This window comes from Vulpes lagopus, chromosome 18, assembly GCF_018345385.1.
Source record: "Vulpes lagopus strain Blue_001 chromosome 18, ASM1834538v1, whole genome shotgun sequence".
In the NCBI taxonomy this organism is placed as follows: Eukaryota; Metazoa; Chordata; class Mammalia; order Carnivora; family Canidae; genus Vulpes; species Vulpes lagopus.
In genome coordinates, this window is record NC_054841.1 from 31071319 (window position 1) to 31091869 (window position 20551).

At 45.1% G+C, this 20551-nt stretch overlaps 1 protein-coding gene across 8 annotated transcripts in view; it reads right to left on the minus strand.

The window, feature by feature from the left end:
* Positions 1-374: 374 nt before the first annotated feature.
* SLC23A2 (solute carrier family 23 member 2) overlaps positions 375-20551 on the minus strand; it is a 134830-nt gene continuing 114653 nt past the window's right edge. For all 8 annotated transcript variants that reach the window (XM_041732687.1, XM_041732688.1, XM_041732689.1 and 5 more), the window contains 6 exons: positions 17630-17777; positions 16386-16491; positions 10591-10720; positions 9586-9723; positions 6817-6912; positions 375-5056 (listed from right to left, as the gene is read on the minus strand). In XM_041732687.1, the coding sequence (XP_041588621.1) occupies positions 4824-5056; positions 6817-6912; positions 9586-9723; positions 10591-10720; positions 16386-16491; positions 17630-17777 (851 nt within the window). In that variant the 3' untranslated portion in view covers positions 375-4823. The remainder of the gene's footprint in view (positions 5057-6816; positions 6913-9585; positions 9724-10590; positions 10721-16385; positions 16492-17629; positions 17778-20551) is intronic.

Sequence of the window (20551 nt, forward strand, 5' to 3'; positions counted from 1 at the left end):
GTCAGGCTGAATACTCTGGGAGCCTCTGATTGCACCGTGGGGACAGACAGCTTCTCTGACCAGCCAGCCTCCAGATGTCGCCGACTTAACAAGAGCTTCACAATTTCAGCCACAGCCTGGCAGGTCGCATCCTGTAATGAAGGCTCACTCAGGAAATCCCCAATGAGCCTGCTGTGGTTCTCTGGTCATGGGAACAGATGACACTCTGGTTCCTGCTTTCAAGTCTTCCAGGACCCTGACAATGGTAACATCTGAGGCTTGCTGGATTGAGTTTTTTAATTTGTTGATTTCCCTCCTCTAGGTGATGACTTTTAATTAATGACAAATTTTTTAAAGACCAGGGAAAAGAAGAGGCACACGAACGGAGAACTGGGTCCAGGAGAGCTTTTATTTGTACGGAACGGTTTTAAAAATACAGAATAAAATAGCTTTATCTCTACTATTATTCACAACATCTGGTCCAAATATTACATATTTTTAAAATACTTAAACGTTTAATGAAGCCATGTTAGAAAAACAATATGAAAATTCTTTTTAAAAACTCCATAAAAGAATTACACATCTCAAAAAACAACCCCACCCCCAAATACCCTCAGTATGCAAAATAAAAATAAAAAACAAAAAAAATCCCAGAAAGGTATATATAGCCAAAGTCAGTCACAAAAACTCAAGGAAAATATAGGCATCCCCACTGCTTTGAGAACAGTCAAATTTATTAATGTGTCCCACAAAGGTTGTTACAAACGAACAGAAAAGGGGATTAGATTGAGGGGTGAGACAGCAACACTGGTGAGGGTGCTCTAAGTGCCAGGAAACAGACACAGCAAGTCTAAGGATGCTGGATGTGACTTCTGTGGAGTGATGACGAGGCACAGTCAAGAACAACCTAAAAGGACAGGAATGTGTATGAGGCTGCTGAATGAGGGGTGCCCAGCGCTAACATGCTCTCCATGTCCACTGGTTGAGGCCAAATGCCGGCAACAATGGGCAGTCTTCCTGCGCTACTCGGGATGTGACTGCAGATGAAGTGGCGGGTGTCTGAATCATCAGGGGACAGAGCACCACACGCCCAGCATGTGAAAACCCCAGGCACTCCTCAGAGGCAAAGGGCGGCTCCCCTGAGAGGTGGGCCCTGCCAAGTGAAGTTTCAGGCCCTTGGGCAGTGAGAGCACAGCCACAGCTGGCCAGGGTGCCTGGGGGCTGTGGCTTCGGGGTCCAGCCCGAGCGCGGCGCCTACGCAGACACTGCTGCTCACTGTCAGACACGTTCCAGAAGGAGACATCTGCCACAGCTCCCTATTATTCACCTTCTACCTGGCCTGGCCACTCTTGTGGCATCGGTATTGGAAGATTATAGTTACCAACTTCAAGTCTAAGTTGCCAGTACCAGTATTTCAGCAGGGCCGCGAACTAAAGAAATACCAACTTAGCTCATGGTGATAAAATAGACGCATGGGTAAATAAAGTATACACACGTACTAGAGATTCATCAATGGAGAAATTCTATTATCACATGACATTGTCATGAAAATTGTATCATTCCCTCCCTGGAAAACTGTGACTATTATCCTGGGTAGAAATGTTATTTTACTATATGGAAATACTGCAATATTCATGCATAAACCAAGTCGTCATCATGAAAGTCAGTATTCTACAGTATAAAGCAAATCCTGTGTGTGAATTTGTTACCATGAAAATGGGAAACCATCAGGACTCGTGACGCTTCATTCTAGCTGGCCTGGTTAAGCCACTTCTCTTGCCTTCACCAATCACCAGAAACTTAAAAGTTAACATCTGAAATCCTCTTAAAGGGTTGGTATGAATGAATCTAAATTTAATTCCCTAATGTGACAAAGACTGGAGCCATTTCCCATTATTATGTCAATCATGTTAGGTATTTTATTCAAACCAGTGGTGGGATCTCCCTTGCCACCCACCATGATAAGACAGCATTTACTGTCCGTATAAATACCTGGTACTTCTCACATCAAGATCGCCAAGGTAAATGTAAAGATGGTGAGTAGGTGCTCACTACGGAAATTGGAGTCTGAATGCCCTGCCCAAGGACATTTATATCCAAAACACTTTAAAACATTCTTTTGGCCAAACAAAGCATGGTGGGTATGCAGCCCCAGCAATGCAGGCCAACAACATAAGTGGGAAGTGCACAGGAACGGACTATGCACTGCCACTGCATTCCCCGAAACCTCCTTTTCAGGTTTGTGCTTAAGCCTAAGGAGCAGATGAATACATTTTTCTCTTTGTTACAGACTCATTCTGTAACATATTTGCCAGCAGGAGGACCACTGTCTAAATCATAGAGACTCCAAACACTTAAGGTGAGTTTCACACTGTACAGAAAGTATCAGACTCATTGAGAACTCTAGTCAAGCTGCCCTCGTTCGTCCCCACCTCCTGTCCCCTTCCCCCACCCAACCTTAGGGGATCTAAAGTTGGCCCCAGTGGAACAAGAAGGACAAACCCCTCATTTCTAACAGAAGATGGGGGTATAGGGCTTCCCTCCACATTTAAAAGCTTACAGCCCCCAGACCAGCAGATTTGGAATCTCCCAATACAACCCAGCCCAAGGAGGGATGTTTGAAGCATATATCCTGAGTGTCACTCACTGGGAGGGAAGATGCCCGGTCACGTTCAGCTGAAAGTTAAGATTATCCAATGGTTCAGATGCTTTTATTTGGATATTTGGTCCTTCTGCTCTTCTAGAGAGCTAGAATCTCTGGCATGTTTAACAGTCTTCCCCATTTTTCAGAGCAGAAAAATTAAAGACACTGAGCAAAAATGCAAATGGAAACTGAGAGCAGGTCGGTGCAGGATGGCCTTAGGCATCAAGTGCTTACCAAGTTAAAGGGATAAGAGTCGTTAACCAGTGTGCTTCTAAAGTTAATGATGCATCAGATAAATTTTTAAAAACAACATACAGAATTAAATGTAATTTAGAATCTAATTTTTTTACTTAATCTTCAACTAGATCTTGGCCAAAACAATGCAGTAGCTCTGAACCGTTCCTGCCAGAATCTGCTGCGAAGCCCAAAAATTCCCAGGAGTCAGGGAGGCTGTAGTGACACAGTAATGCTGCCAAGGATATCCCAACGCAGTGGCGCGGAGCCAGCTATGGGGGCAAGAAAACGCACCCAGTGGACACAAGGCTGCTGAGAACCATGCCCTGCTGTCTGAGATAGGAATACCCGAGGCCATACAAGGGTCAACCAGGTCAACAAACCACCTAAGAAGCACCACCTCACGTGGCTGGGTTGCTACTTCATGTTTGAGGGTTTTCCTTTGGCTGAAAAATTTCAAACCAAATTCCACAGAAGTCATTTTTTCAGAAAGGATTTAGTGTTATTAACGAGAACTCAACAGAAGAGGCCCTGCCAACTGCTTTTCTCACCACCTCGCAAGGACTTAAACAATAAAGGTGCATTTGGCCAGGGGGTCTAATCCTCCCCTTTGCAAAATCAAGATCCAGTGGACACACAATGTGGCAACCCACACAAAGTCTCCTTAAGTCTTAAGTTCAGAAAACACTCACAACTGCAGTGATGAAGTTACCAAGATGTCCGACCACTCAATATGGTTGCTCTGTTGATTATCTGCCCCCAGCTTCCCTTCTTCACAAAACAAATTCACGTATAACTTAACCCATGGTTTCTGGGCTCTGGTCCAGTAGTCAGTTTTGATAAATAGATTAGGCATTACAGTATTTACATTTTCATGGTATCAAGCAATACAAAACACAACCACAATAATGATTACTGGCCTTCAAAAGCCATGACGACAAGCTTCCCTGATGGTGTCCACAGCTTTACAAATGCTGGTTCTTTTCTTAATGGGAGGTGAGGGGTGGGAGATAAGTAACAGGGATGCAAGGTAAGAGGGTCACATGGAAAAACACTGATTTCAAAAATCTGCTATAGTCAATAACATTAAATAGGAATAAAATCTCGTAATTTATAGATACGCGCAACAGTAACTGACATCCACATGACAGCAGAGTCAAGACTCCCATAAACATCTGCTTAGTGCCCTGTGTGGCACTCTATACCCATCACACCAGCCCAGAGTGATAAATGTCAGAGTGTCTCAATTATAGTGAAAAAGAAGCCAGTATGAAATGTGCTGGCCCAGTGTGGGCTAGGGTGTTACCAAGAAAGAGCAGTTGAGAATCAGATAGGACTTCAAGGTAAGTTCCTTCCCCTCCAATCCCTCAAACAACATATTTCAATTCTAAGAATACCTGTACAAACCTCACCCAAGCATGGGGTAACCATTTCACTGTTTTCAACCAGGTCAAGAGCTTCCTTCCTCAGGAGTATCAGGAAACACAGAATCACATTTGACCAGTCAGCTGTGACAGTGTGAGAATAGTGGTGCCCCTGGACTAGAGGGAGGTCTCTGCAGGTTGTAGGCTGAGGTCAAATAAAACAGAGGCAGGTCCAGGGGCTTCTAGGACAGAAAGCCCCTGGGCCACCGAGGCAGCCTGTGGGAAAGCTAGCCCACGGTGGTGGAAGGAGACCCAAACCAAGGAACTGCTGTGGATTTCAAACACCCACTCCCATATGAGGATAGGAACTTCAAGTTCAATGAACACTCTCAAGGGCAAAGGGTAGGGCTTAAATAAGGAGACAGGTGAGACACGATATTAGACACAATCACCACCCACAACAAAAAAGCTATTTGTAATCATCTTAGCTCTGGGTGCAGAATGTAAATGCAGATATACAAACATATATGTTACTGCTTGTTATTCAGGAAGGAACTACAGATTCATGCCTCACTGCGGCCGGGCCACAGGGTGAGCTACAGCTATACCGTGGCCTGTGAGTCCTCATCTGAACTCCGGCTGGTGGCACTCTTCCCGAGGCCTTTCCACGTGTAGCCCACAAAGGTTGGGCTGATGGGTAAATAGCTGAAGCATCTGTATTTTTTAATAATGTTCATGCCAAATGGCAAATCGTAGGATTCCATGCCATCGAGCGACTTGCTTCCTTTGCCCACGCCCTTCTTCCATTTCCTGATGCCTCTTTCCTCTGGAGTACCTAATACACACACGCACAAAACAATATAATGGAATGTTTAGTGTGACAGTTCCACCAAGAGTTCAGATGGCCAACGTGCTGTTCCGTATATGGAACCTGCCAGGATGACAGCAAGGAGCCTGTGAGGAGGAGCTGATGGCACTCAGCCATCCAGGTGCCTGAGCCAGCAATCTAAGAATGGCTAATCCATTCTCATTCCCTGTGTTCCCCGTTCAGGCGATCAGATGGCTATGCCTCCTTCCTGTCCTTCCATGTGACCTATATTCTCAATCGTCACTGTTGAGGTCTGGCCCATGCCATGTGACTTGCTTTCTGGGGTCATCATAACAGTCCCCTAACTGGCTGCCTGCTCTTCCATCTCACCATCTCCTTCTCCAAATCCTTTCTCAAAAAACAAAAAAAACTTCTAAATTGCAAGTGTGATCTCTGCAAAATGGGATTCAGTCTTTATTATACCATATGTAATGCCTTCAACAATTGGTCAGGGCAAACCATCCCCCATCCAGGCCCTGCTCTGCTCTATCTGTGTGGAGAGGGGAATGGAAAGGGGTGCCACTTGCTATGTATTCCCCACCTCATGCTCCTTTTGTGAGGAAGAACTTCCATTGGTATTAACACTCTAGGCCTCTCTGTACCCTGATACAGCAGTCAGGGAGAAAGATAGGAGCCCTGAATTATTTTTTCCTCAATTTTCCCAGTGAAGAGAGGCAGACTGGCACCTGCCCTTGGCTACATGTGATACTGGACAACATACTTCTCTGCCCAAACCTAGACAACAAGTTTAAGTCCATGGTATAGTATAAGGAACATCATTATTTTCTTACATCTAAACCATGCCCTTCCCTCAGTGTTTTTGTAACAAAGCTAACTTTCATTTCCATATATCTGGCTCCTGTGCCTCTCCATTAGCTCTAAAAGTGTGTGTTAGTTATTGACGTCCACAAATCTAACACCTTCCACATATTCATGCATGTGATTCCTTCTGCCTGATGTGTTCATCCCTGGATTTCCCAGCAACCTCTTGATTGAGGCTTTTTGGAGGTATGCTGCCTTTAAGGGTAAAAAATCTTAACAAAACCTTCAAGCTCAAAACAAGCATCACCCTTCCTTGACAGGTGAATCTTCCAGTGTGTCTGTGGCAGCACTTTCCAATAGTACTGGCAGGCTACTCTGGGAAGCTGGGAAGGCTGTGAGGCAGGGCCCACATCACAGCCTCACCCATCACCTAGCACTTAGCATACAGTGCACCCAGCTGAGGAGAAGGGGTTACGGGCAATGGGAAACCCCTGCTTCCATCAATCCCTCAGTCACTGATCCTGTCAACTGCCTGTACCCACCATACTCACTCTCTTTTGCTTTTAGTTGGTAGAGGGGCCTGCCTCAGGAAGGAGGAGAAATCCTAGAGGCTGTGAGCAGCCAGCTGGGAGGAGTGTCTGAATGAGCTGATGAGAGCCACTGCAGGTACTAAGCATAGCTCTGCAGGCAGCGGCAGCCTGGAGTGTGCCCAAGGCACCTGACCATGGGCAAGGGCCTTACCTGCTTTCTCCTAACTCAGTGGGGAGAAAAAAAATCCCCACTAGGTTTATCAGCAAGAAGCTGATTCATAAAAGGAGGCTGGGAGTGTCATCTTAACCACTTCAGAAAAGACCATTTTAACCAGCGATGGCTTTTGAATGGGTTCACTCTGCCTGCCTTCTCATTTATTTTGTAAAACAAATAACTCAAATATGGAACAAGCATGTTTCATATATACCACATACCTGGGATGGTGTTATCCAAAATAAAAGCCACACAGCCTCCTACAAACATAGCAGTTGTGAGAAGAACGTTCAACACCTGATCAATTCCTGTTATCCCTAGAAAGAGAACACAGCCATAGGGTCACTGCCACAGCCAGGATGGCTAGGAAAGAGCACTGGGGTGGGCACCAATTACCAGTTAATGTGAAATTTATAGACGAAAGTATAAATTTCTATTGTACCTGAGTAGATACATTTTTGCCAGTAACATTTTAAGCCACTATAAATAATTTCAACAATAATCAAGAGGTTATCCCTAAAAGAAAACTTCCCAACAATGGTCCATAGAAGAGAAACCTAATAGTGAAGCTCACCCTAGAATGAACTAAGAAGCCACTGGAACATGGTTTACATATTAAGGAAAAAAATTAATAAAAAGATGGCTGTTGTAAGGCTGAAAATATTACAAAGTAAGAATACAATGAAAATATTGGTGGTATTTACAAACACATAAAGGGTTTCAGAATCCTGGGTCACTGATTTGTGCTTAGCTGCTTTTAATCAGGAGCAATTGGATGCATATAAATGAACTCACATGAATGTGATACAGTAAAACGTAAAAAAGCAGCAAGAATCTCTGTTATTAGAAGCTCTCACACTTTCTGTATTTAAAATATATGACCCTTAGGAGCGCGAGCACCTGGGTGGCTTAGTCGGTTGAGTATCTAACTCTTGGTTGCAGCTCAGGTCATGATCTCAGCATCCTGAGATCAAGCCCTGTTGCTGGACTCTGGGCTCAGCGGGGAGTCAGCCTCTGTCTTGGTCTCTCTCTCTCTGCCCCCCTCCCACACATGTGTGCACACATGCTTGCTCACTCTCTCTAAAATAAAATAAATAAAATCTTTAAAATACATGATCCTTAACAGAAAATAACAAGTGTTGGTAAGAATGTGGAGAAAGAGAAGCCCCTGAGCTTAGCTGGTGGGAATCAGTTTGGCAGTTCCTCAAAAAGTTAAAACCTAGAATTACCCTACCGTCCAGCAATTCTACTCCTCGGTATATAGCCAAGAGAACTGAGCACAGAGATACAAATATAGCTGATCCTCATTATGGCAGACAGCTTCTGTATTTGTGAATTTACCTACACCCTAAAATTTATCTGTAAACCCAAAATGAATACTCCTGGCTTTCATGGTCATTCACAGAGCAGCACAAACTTTGGGTCCACCTAACACATATGTTCCCAGCAGAGGTCAAACAAGATTACACTCTGCCTTCTTGTCTCAGCTCTCATAGCTCATCTCCAGTGTGCTTGCAGCTGTCTAACACCACTTTTTTCCCCAATTCTGTGTTTTTGGTTGGTGATTTCATTGTTTAAAATGGCCTCCAAGTGCTGTATTGAAGTGCTGTCTACTGTTCCTAAGTGCAGGAAGACTGTGCTGTGCCTCAGGAAGAAAAATACATGTGTTAGATGAATTATATATACACTGCTCTTGGCTATGGTTCCCCTAGAAGGGATGGGTCAGGATTTGCTAATTCCATGCTCACGGTGACTTTCCAGGACACAGCTACCATGAATGAGGACTGATTGTACTTATACAACAATGCTCATAGCAGCACTGCTCACAACTGTCAAAGGGTAGGAACAACCCAATGTCCATTACCGGACAAATGGATAAGCAGATTACAGTATATACATACAATGGAATATTATTAGCCATAAAAAGGAATGAAATAAGAATAAGAATAAAATATTCTTATATAAATCTCAAAAATATTATGCTAAGTGAAAGAAGCCAGAGATCACATATTGTATGTGAAGCCAGAGATCACATATTGTATGATTTCATTTCTGTGAAATATCCAGAATAGGTAAATCCACAGAAACAGAAAGTAAATTGGTAGTTGCCAGAGGCTGGGTGAAGGGAGATAATAGGATTAATCACTTAATGGGTGTGGAATTCTACTTTGGGGTGAGGAGATAGTTTTGGAAACTAAATACAGGTGGTGGTTACAAGACACTGTAAATGTACTAAGATGGCATTGAACCATTCACTTTAAAATAATTTCACATTATATAAATTTTACCTAAAAAAAAAAAATCAAATGGTCCCCAATTCTGCATAAAATGTCAACAGCAATCGCTATTTCTTAAGACGGTTTTTCCTTGGGGGCACCTGATGTCCCAGCTGGTTGAGCATCCAACTCGATTTCTGCCTAGGTCACGATCTCACGGTTGTGAGAGCAAGATCCACACTGGGCTCCACACTGGGCTCCACACTAGGCATGGAGTCTGCTTGAGATTCTTTCTCTTCCTCTGCCCTCCCCACAAAAAAAAAAAAAAAAAAAAAAGGTTCCCTTTTGTTCATTCTTCATGACATCAGGTTATTAAAATAATAAGGTGTTAAAAAGGTTAATCTTGAATTCAAGGTAGTTGTAATCCCAGTAGAAAGACATGTATTTGAAAATCTATGAAGCTGAGTCTTAAACTATACATTTTCATAAAGCATTAGTCTGAGGAATCAAAAGGTCTTATACACTGGTATCCTCTCAAAAGACAGGGTTCCAGGAAATAAAGAGACCTTAATGTGCATATGTCACGTGCATCCCATGCTGGATGTTCAAGGGATTTCCAGGTAAGCGGCGCAGAGTGAGTCTCGAATACGTAGACAGCTGTTCAGAGAGACAACTCTTGAAGTTCCAAAATCCTCTCTAATTGGGGATGGGCTATTTGCAAACTTGTGGCTGTGGTTCCAACTATTACCAAGATTCATGGCCAGTTTTCCTTACCTGTGACAAGTGGGTTCTGTCTGAGGTAACTTGGAAGGACGAGGCCAAAGAAGATTGAAAATCCAAGCACAAAGAGATTCCGGGAAGAATTTAAGTCGATGAACTGCAGGTTGGAGAGTCCAACAGCTGTAATCATTCCTGGAGAGAAACATCAGATGGCAAGTTGCACTGAGCTCACTATTCTGTATGGATGGATACAGGAGACACACAGACTCCCCACATTGTCCCTTCTCTGTCTCACCAGAAACAAGGTGGGAGACAGAACAGTGACAGGATGGGGTCAGAATGTGACCACCTGGCTCTCTGATCCAAATGACTCTTACTTAGCCTAAGCATCATATGGGCTTACAGAAGAACACAAATATCACATTGCACTTTCTTTAGACCAAGCAGACAACTAAGGACATCGGCTGCCCCTTAAAACCTATGCACAAACATTTTGGTTAAGCTGGGAAACCCACCCAAAGATCTGGGCCCTGATCACCACGGATGGCACAAAGATCATGCATGGCAAGTCCCGGGTAAAAATGATCAATTTTAAAATATTTTTTTTAATTTTTTTAATTTATGATAGTCAGAGAGAGAGAGAGGCAGAGACACAGGCAGAGGGAGAAGCAGGCTCCATGCACCGGGAGCCCGATGTGGGACTCGATCCCGGGTCCCCAGGATCGCGCCCTGGGCCAAAGGCAGGTGCCAAACCGCTGCACCACCCAGGGATCCCCAAAATGATCAATTTTAAATGGCGATTCAGGGGAGAAGATATTCAAGTTAAATCAGTTAGATATAACAATTAAAGATTAAGGTCATCTTATTTTTCCTAGCACAAGTTTCCTACATTTGGTCCTACTTTTAACATAAATTCAACCCAGGGATGGATGTGGGTTTTTATGTTCTGAAGGTGTATCCCCTTTGTATTTATGATCACCTTCCATCTTACTGAAGGTATTTGTTAGCAAAAATGAAGAGAAGGAGAGAGGTCAGGCTATCAAGGATATGGGATTTTACCAAAGAGAGTACAGAAGAGGGCGCCAAGCACCGGATCCGGGAGGGAGGCGAAGAGGGCGCTGAACTTCCCAATCATGCCCAGCGCCAGCATGAGGGCTGCACCGTACTGGATCACCCGGCGACTGCCCACCTGTGGGACACACCAAAGGCAGGTGCCATTACTGCTCGTTCTGCACAAATTCTCATCCAGCTACCCCCAACCCCAGGCAAATGTGACAAAAGCCCCAGACAACATCTAGATTATTCTTAAAACTTTTAATTAAGAGAGAGGTCTCATTATACAATTGAGGACTGATCTTGGGGTACAATTACTATAAAGACAGCCAGAGGAAAGAGATTCCCACCACCTCTCCTCTTTCTCATCTCGTCCCTTCCTCCTTTGAGGAAGTCAGCACCAGGGCTCAGCCTCTGCTTCTCCATGCCCTGGGTGATGTCAATTCGGCATGGTCTTGCTCCAACTCTCGAGTCCAGAGTTTTGAGTTCCCTTAAGTATCAGCAGTGGGGATGACCTTCTAACATCAAAACCCTGCTTCATCTGCGTTTTTCTTCTAGGCTCTTGGAGTCACCTTTTACCAAGTTAACCTACCCCAAAGCAATTCACTTTCATCTCCCATCTTCCCCACACCCTGAATCAGACAAGAGTCCCAAATATTTCTGGAACCTCCTCTCCTAGGGTGTCTTGCCTGTGAGAGGTGGCACAGCCAAGAGGCCAAGGAGGGTGGATTCTCAGCACCCCTGCCTGGTTTGTACTCCACCCTACTCTAACTGTGGTCACATGAGTCACTTGACCTCTCTGGGTGGTGGGATTCTTGTTTATATGGTGATAAACCATGAGGTTTTGCTTTAGGGGTTAAACAAAACAAAGTGTAAAACAGTGTGAACAGTGCCTGGAGCAAGCATAGGGCTATGACAACTGTCTTCCACCTGGGCTTGCTGACTCAGGCCTTTCCTCTGCCTCTCTGTCCTGTGGTAGAGTGACCTTTCAAACACAGTGATTTAGGAGGTCAGTACCCCTCTGCCCCCCTTAAATCCTCTGGTGCTCATGAAATAAAACCTTCTCAGGCATCCCTGAGCCTGCCTACCCAGAACATTTTTTCCTACATCTCCCATTCTGCTGGTTCTAGACACATCTTTCAAAACACTACCCAAATGCTACCTCTTCTTAAAAAAGAGTCTTCCTTGATTCCAAGGCTCTGCTTTCTCACATTAGGCCTCTGTAGAACCAGGATAATACTTTCCATGTGGTCTCATCTTTATCTGTTCAACCTCATCTCCAACTTCTAGAAACTTGCGTCTAGCCTGCTGTCACCCAGGCAGTGGAATGTGGAGTGGGCACCAAGCTCAAGAATCCTGCCCCATTGGCCCTTACTATGTGCTGCCTCTTCTAGGAAAATACCTTGAAGATATAAGCTGAGTAGAAGAGTTTCCAGAAGCACCTGGGGAGTGCCTACAGGGCTTTCATTATGACCTGCAGTTAGAAGATGGCTACTTAACTTTAATTAAAATGAAATGAAATTTAAGCTTTAGCCCATCAGTTGCACCAGCCGTTGTTTCAAGTGCTCAACAGGATCACGTAGCTATGGCTCCTACACAGAGCAGCAGCACAGGTGCATGCAGACTGTGTCCACCACAGCAGAATGCTCCTGCGGCCTGGTGCTTCCAACAGCATCTCAAAGGACCCGGAAATCAGTTGGTTAGGAATCAGAGTATAATCTTACTGAGCCAGCGAAGAGATGGCTGACCCTGAAGCCCAGGCTTGCTATTACAATCCACCTTAACCCCCACATATCAAGTGCAGGGAAGCAGTGAAAATGGGTACACAAACTGGAGAATGGAGCAAAGACGATTTCTGCTGGGTTGCCTTATGTGATAAGGAAGCCTGCCATTTTCAGCAAACATTTTTAGGAACCTACTCTGTGACTAGCACTTGTGAGACTGGAGGGGGAAGGGAACACAAAGATGAGTAAGCCACAACCTCCTGATCCAATCACTGTACTGCTGTAACCGTTAGGGCGTGTGGGCACCCAGCACCGAGGAAGAGCTCTGAGGAGGTGGGGATAGTCCCACAGAGCTGATCTGGAGGGATAAGTAAGCGTTCCCTGGAAGAAGAGTGTCCAGGCACAGGGAACCATCTGTGCAAAGCCCACGTCCCAGGAGATTAGATGTGCAAGGGGGAAGGCAAGGCTGGCCCCAGGGATGCTTGAAACAATAAAGCTTATATGCAGATGATGTGTGGAAGGCTGATCTGCCTTAGATGCTCAAAACAACCAAACAAGCAGCAACTAAGCCATTCTTCAGGTCGAGGACTATTAACTGAGTACCTCTTCTCCATTTCTGTTTGAAACACCAGAAACACAGCCCTAATCCTTGTCCTCCCAGTGCTTACGTGGGTGGAGCCTTTGCCCCTCCTCTCCTGCTGCCCACTCTCTAGAGTCTCTTCCCTGCCTCTGTTCTGGCCTCCTTCTCGAACTCTGCCCCTGCTTCCAGGGCCACCAAAAACCTGACACATCAAATTTCTGACTTTCTGAAGTCTTCAAGAGTGTGGAATGCAGCAGAGGAAAAATGACCCTTCTCTGAAGAGACTGCACTGTCAGGGGAAGTGGTGGGTATTGTCCCTAGAAATAAACTGAGGGCTGTCAAGCAGGGACGCTACCTAGTGCTTACTCTGTATCTACATACCAGATTCTGCTAAGTGCATTACATCAATTTATTAATTTCAATGTCTGGCAAGCTGTCTTTATAAAGACTCAGAGAGGTAATGTAACCTGTCCACAGTCAGACTGGGAGAGGGTTAGGGCACCAGGGCTGGAATTCCAAAAAGCCACCTCCCCCACCCCATTATGCCATCCCTCCTTGTGGGACAGACCCTGGAACACACTTAGAAGAGAAGTCCTGCACATGGAATCCCACCTGAGGGCTTCCAAACACACAACAGGGTAGCTGGCAGCCTCAACTCCTGATCAAATAGGAAAGAATCTCCAGGTATAGAAAAGGTCAGACCCCGATAAAGAGTAACAAGCACTGGAGCTGCCAGAAATGGAGGCAGATCCTTGGGAAGAACCAAAGATCACCTTCTTTCTACAGGCCCTGGAATGACACAATGTCCCAGACCAGTGCTGTCCTGTACAACTTTCTACAAGGATGGAAGTCTCCTGTATCTGTGCTGCCCATTGACAGTCACTAGCCACATCTGACTACTGAGCCCTTGAAATGTGGCTAGTGCGACAAAGGAACTTATTTTTTCATTTTAACTAACAAACTTAAAAGAGCCACATGCAGCTACTATCAAATTGGACGGCACAGACCCAGGTCTTAGACCGTCGGATTTCAGAGCTGAGAGTTCTGCTCAGAAAAGTGACTAGTTCCAAGTCCTTCCACTGGTTGAGGGTCAGAATACAGCCTCCAACTCCTGCCTCCTTTCTCCTGGATAGGCTCCTTCCAGTGGCCACAGGGCTGGGACCAAAAAGAAATTTGTGCTTTAAGTCCCACATCCCACCCCAAGGCAGCTATGTAGATGGCTCAATTATATCCTCCTGTGAGTCAGGGCAATGAAAACCAATTCCAGGCCCCTGAATGGATGCCACCTTTGCCTCAAGATAGTAATCCAAAGGAGTTCAGAGGAAAGATCAATTAGCTCATTAAAAAGTGCTGACAGGTTGCCTTTTCAGAATAAACTGGCACCATTCAATTCGTAATAAAGATTATTATTCCCCAAACCACCTCAGTGGCATTTCAGAATGGAACCTCCATGAGCGAAACCACCTACTCCCTAGTGACCCTGGTTATGTTAAGTGATGTGATGATCAGTTTTAAAGGGGTGCAGAAAAGGAGCTGGCTTGTTAAACTGTTTTCCTCTAAGAGTCCCTCTGTCCACAACACTTTTACTATGATGGTATTTCATATTAGTTATAGGTCTGTCCACAGGGTCATGACAGCAAACTGGCTAAAGAGGCATAGTCCTTAGCTCTGTGTGCTCGGCATCTGCTTCTCCCCGTGGGCAGTGATAGGACCCAGCACTGATACTGGAGGACACACCATGTGAGGGCCCTCGGAAGCACCAGGCAGGGCTGTATGTACCGGATGCTGGGCTCTGTGACAGCCCCAACTTTCAGGGAAATGAACGTGTCAGGTATGCACTGCACTCCCTTTCCACCTGGATTCACAGTCAAGATTAACCAAACTTAAGTCTCTAGTTTCTTTTTATCTGGTTATAGAGTTTTGCAGAGAGTGGGGTTGGGGGGATGTGGAAGGGGTATTTCTAATTTTACAGAAGTCCCATAGCTCTAGAAGGCTGCAGCTCACCCTTAAGTTCTCAAGATACAGGGCTCAGGTGAGGGAGACCTATGGCGCAAGCTGACCATGCCAGATGGCAAGCAGAGTCTGTGTCTCTAGTTACCCAGAGTACAGCAACAGGGGCGGGGGTGGGGTGGGGTGGGGAGCACCTTCCAGCTTGGCAGAGAGTGTGCTCTGGTCCAAGGCAATTGGGATCTAGAGTTCAGTAACAACTTTGGAAGGCCTAGGAGCAGGTTCCTTAGAGAAGCTGGACTGTGGGGTGTGGCCACCCCAGGTCACATGCCTGTTTAGAAAGTGGTGGGAGCCTGGTAGGTAGAACTCTGAATCCAGGTCCTGCTCAACCTGGGGAATTCACCGTGGCTTGTCAAATCCACTAAAACTCCGCACAGGATTTTGTCTGAAGGAGAAGGCCTCTGCTGCTTTGAAAACCACATTTACTGTAAGATTGATGTTTCAAAAAAAAAAAAAAAAGATTGATGTTTCCCTGTAAGGAGCGGGGTCATCTCACATCTAAAACTAGAGCTGTCTTCTGCTCCCGTTTCCACCTCCTCCCCCGACCCGAAGGTCCACTCTCATTAACAGCTAAAATGAGTCTTAAAAATATACCCTGATGAAGGGACACCTGGGTGGCTCAATCAGTTAGGCTCAGGTCATGATTTCAGGGTGAGATGGAGCCCCATGTCAGGCTCAGTGCTGGGCACAAAGCCTGCTTAAGATGCACTCTCTCCCTCTGCTTCTCCCCACCAACTTGTGTGTGCATGTGTGCAAGTGTACATGCTCTCTAAAACAAAACAAAACAAAAAACATCATGGAGCCACAGCCTGGAGGATCCCCATTCCCTCTATCTCTGGCAGCTTATGGGGTCAGTGTGACCTGGTCCTCAGTTACCTGAAGGACGTCCCCCCACCCCACACTTTGCTCCTGCCCCATTGGCCTCCTTGCTGATGGGCAGCATGCGGGCCTGCTCTCCCAACACATCTTCATGATAGAACTTCACACTGGCTATGTCCTTGGCCTGAACAGCTCCCTCCACCTGCCTTGTTCATGTCCTTGCACAAGGTCATCTCAGGGTGGCTTAGCCTGATCCTATTTCACACCTTACTAGCTCTTATTCTAGATACCCCCTCCTGCCCTGTGTTTTTCTCACATTTATTATGCTTACTGTTTGTCCTCCTCTGTCTAGAATATAAATTCCAACAGCAGGAATTTAGTTTTATTCACTGATGTATCCCAAGTGCCTAGAACAGTAGCCTGGCACAGGGTTGGTGCTTATTAAGTATTTGTGGAATGCCTATGAAGCAGTGAAGCTATCCAGGCAGCCACGGGAGGGAAATCTCCCCATCAGCATTCCAGAAACCCATCAATGAGAAAAAGGAGATGGAGGGGGAAGATGATCTCAGAATCAGAAGCCTTCCTTTTAGAATTCACAAGTGGTTAGACCAATTGATAAAATGGGATCAACACTTAGAGGCCCAACCATTTAATGAGAAAAATATCTGTACCTTAGTAATTCCCAAAACTCCAATGTTAGGACTGGATGAAGTAGAGCCATTCCCAGTACCAAATATGCCATCGAGAACACAGGAGAGACCCTCCACGAAAATCCCCCTAAAATGTAAAGGAATGGGGGAAAGAGAAACATTCATTCAATGGGGGAAACACTCTAAAATATGCTCTAAGTGGCCGCAGCCCAAAGGTGCCATGCACCGCCAGGGAGACTCCACACTCCTGGGAAGGGTTAGAAATGCATAGTCTCGGGCCCCACCCCAGACCTGCTGAAATAGAACCTGCATTTTAACAGGATCCCTCATGCTCATTCAACTGTGAGAAGCACTTCTGTGAACCACACATTAGACAAAGGTGTTTAAAAAATCATTCCAAATTAAAGGCTTTCAGCCAGAAATCAGAGCCATTTGTTGGGATCTAAGACAAATATGTGCTGTCTGCTGATCTGATTCCTTTACTATTAATACATAGTTTCATCAGGAAGGAAATGCTTTGTAATTTGGTCAAAACTGGAGCTTTTTTAAAGGATCAATATATAAGTAACTCAATCGTATGCAACACCCATTAGAGAAAGCTGTAAAAACCAGGAGTGTGAACACTAATAGAACCAAAGCAAGACATGCTAAGACACCAGCCCACTGGAGCTCATCACACACAATCCCTTCCAGAAGGGCAGCAGCTGGCTGAGCAAAGGGGGCTGATCTGCGCTCTTCTCTGTGGCCTCCACAAGGTCCAATTCACTCTCAGCATCCAGAAACTGAAGACCAGGTGTGTTGAGAAGATAAACCCCACAGCCCATGAGTCTCTAGCTTCTGCAGACTTTACCTATTCCTGCTTTTCTTGTCTCTTTCTCTATATGAATTTTAACTGTGAATAGATGACACAGCATTTACCCCTAAGAACAGTAAAGACGACAAGAAATCAAAGGGGACATCCATCCACGACCCCAAACCAAGCAAAGAAGAAGGGCAGTGTCTTGCATCTGTTTTCGTAGTCTCAGAGAGCATCTTACAGGCCTGTCAAGGCAGAAGGAGGGTGGGAGGTGCGCTCCATGTTACAGATGAGAAAATGAGAGCAACACGGGAGCAGTGACCTGTCCAAAGACAGACAACCAATAAAGAGCCCTGCTGCCTGTCTGCTTCCATGTTGAAACTCGCTTTCTTCTCCAAGATTAACCAGACCAGAGCCAAGTAATGAGGCATTGGGCCTAAGAAAGAACTCCATTTTCTGAGGAACGTACCTGTTTATTGCGTGGATGGGAGGCGGCGGGGCACAGGACAGCCTTGCACAGGCATAATAGTCCCCAATGGACTCAATGATACTGGCGACAACTGCGCTGAGCATGCCGATGACACCAGCTGCGGTGACGGTGGGCAGTCCCCACTGAACTAGGGAAGGCAAAAGAGGGCAGGCGAAAGTAATCAGGACATCAGACAGTAATACATGACGCACTCAGACTCTGAGGCTCAGGGAAAATCTTCTTTTAAATGTCACTCATCAGTGCAACAGATGCCTGGGAATAGTTCCTGAGTTGGATGAAGGTGGCCATAACCAGGACTGGTCTGTTCCCCATCTTTATTAAAAAAGTGGTCAGAAGAGGGTGTTTCTCTTCCTGCTTTAAAGCCATGCTTGGGGTCTACTAAATTACAATTTAACAAAGACTGCTGGGATAGAAATTCCTATTTGGATGGGATATTTGTATCAGAAGGATTTTTTTAACCCTGCTGCACAAAGCATGGCACAAAATAATGGTGATCTTGCCCAGGGAGTGGCATTAAATGAAAAAGCAGTGAAAGTCACCAGCTAAAATTAAATTCCAGCAGTAAAGCATTCCATAACCACAAGATACAGACAACCCTCTTATGTAAAATCAGCACTATTTTTAAGTAAACCATGTTATGGAAAATTACATAGGTTCCTTTAAGAAAGCAAAGAGAAGTCCCTAGGTCACTTTTTTTAAAAATAGCTGTCTGGACATTGAAGGCCATGGATGTTATTTAATAAAAAATAGCATGAGGCACTTTTAGTGTTAGAAAGAAGAGACTTCTTTGATAATGTGCCTTCTTTCCTTGACCCATTAGCTACCACACAGTGACTAAGTAGAAAGCATAGTGACAAATAAAGATGTGTTAAATGATCTTGCACAGAGGCCAGCAGTAGTTGGGGATCAGGACACCAAAAGATCTAGAAGAATACAACAGACTTTAAATGAAGGCAACCCACACTGGTCACAAGGATAAGTTAGGAAGAGGCTCCGTTCTGGTCCAGAGAGACTCAGGAGGGTGCACAGGACTAGGCTGGTGCTCAGTAGAAGATGAGAACAGTGTGGAGAAAGCAGGTTTAGGAGAGGCTGGGCAAGCCACACAAGCTACACCAGGGGACCTGGGTGGGAGCTAGGTAGGTGTCTTCATAGGTAACAGGAGCAGCCACATGCAGGGTTTGGGAAGAGAAAGAGGACACATGAAGTAAGGTGTACAGGACAAGCCTGGGAGTGTGTGAGGGCAGAACTGCTTCTGCCTGGGAGCAGACAGGGGTGCTTGGTCACCACAGCATTCCCAGGTGGGTTAGGAGCATATTTTTCTTTATCCAGCAACATTTTATATTTTCTTTATATTTATATTCATATATCGTCTTCATATTTCCTAAATAATCTTTTATAGAGTTACCTTGTTACTGACATAGCATTATGGTTTCATTTTAGTGTCTTGATTTGGCTGGTTGGCGGCGGTGGTGGTGGAGGGATACTTATTTTGCTATTTATTGTTTCTTCAGAAACTGCCTTTTATTTTCTTAGTCTCCTGTTTTATTTTTTCCCTTTTTCCTGTAGCCCTTAACTTTGATTTTTAAAATCTTTACTCCATCTACTTCAAGATTTTATTTTATTTTACTTCAAGATTTTATTTTTTTTAAGATTTTATTTATTTATTCATGAGAGACAGAGAGCGAGTGAGCGAGAGAGACAGAGACAGAGGCAGAGACACAGGCAGAGGGAGAAGCAGGCTCCATGCAGGGAGCCCGACGTGGGACTCAATCCAGGGTCTCCAGGATCACACCCTGGGCCAAAGGTGGCGCTAAACCGCTGAGCCACCCGGGCTGCCCTACTTCAAGATTTTAAATTGTACTCTTCTACATTTTTGATCCCTCTTCCTTCAGATCGTTTCTATCTACAGCTGACCTTTGAACAACACAGGTTTGAACTGTACCAGTTCAGTTATTTGCAGGTTTTTCCCAATAGATGCAGTACAGTGGTATAAATGTATTTTCTCTCCCTTATGATTTTCTTAATAACATTTTCTTTTCTCTAGCTTACTTTTTTGTAAGAATACAATATATAAAACATGTAACATACGAAATGTGTTAATTGACTGCTGATGTTATTCGTAAGGCTTCTGATCAAAAGTAGACTCTCAGTAGTGAAGTTGGGGAGAAGGAAGTTATATGAGGATTTTCAGTTGTGGGGTGGGGTGCACCACCTCCCCACCCATCTGTTCAAGAGTCAGCTACCTGCATGCCTGTGTGTGCGCATGCACGCGCATAAATCCTGCTGGCTTCCAGCCTTTTGTCTTATTTCATTTCCCCTTTTAACTAGAACACCTAACTTACATTGTTACTTTACAGCAGTTTCTCAGCCTCAGCACTGTTGACATCTTGGGCCTTCAAATGTGTATTTTAACAATTTTTATCATACAAAAGACTAAGGACCAAGATGCCACAGACATCTGAAAACCTGTCTCCGGATTAAGCCAAACTGTCAGAGAATGCGCCCTCTTGGGTCTCAGGAGGCGCCTTTCTGTCTGGGAAACTGTGGCAATATAGCAGCTCATGGCAGTTAAGGGCTGACAGACTGGCTGCCATCCTGGTGCCAAGTGCCTGGTCCACTCGCTCACATCTCCTCATGCATGGGCTTGGGAGAGCCCCTGGAGATCTCTGGTCTCCCAGCACATGCACAGCTACTCTTCCTGTGTTCCTCATTTGTGTTCATCTTGGGACCGGCCTGCACAGCAGAGAAGCCCTCCCAGCAGGTGCCATGGGGCTTCCTCCTACCTGCTCTCCCACACCTCCCTTTAACTGCCTGGTCAACTGATTTAATCTCATTTTATCTCAGATTATATGTCTGTTTACAAACCATGCATTTATTCTTTTTTTGGGAAAAGGGACAGGT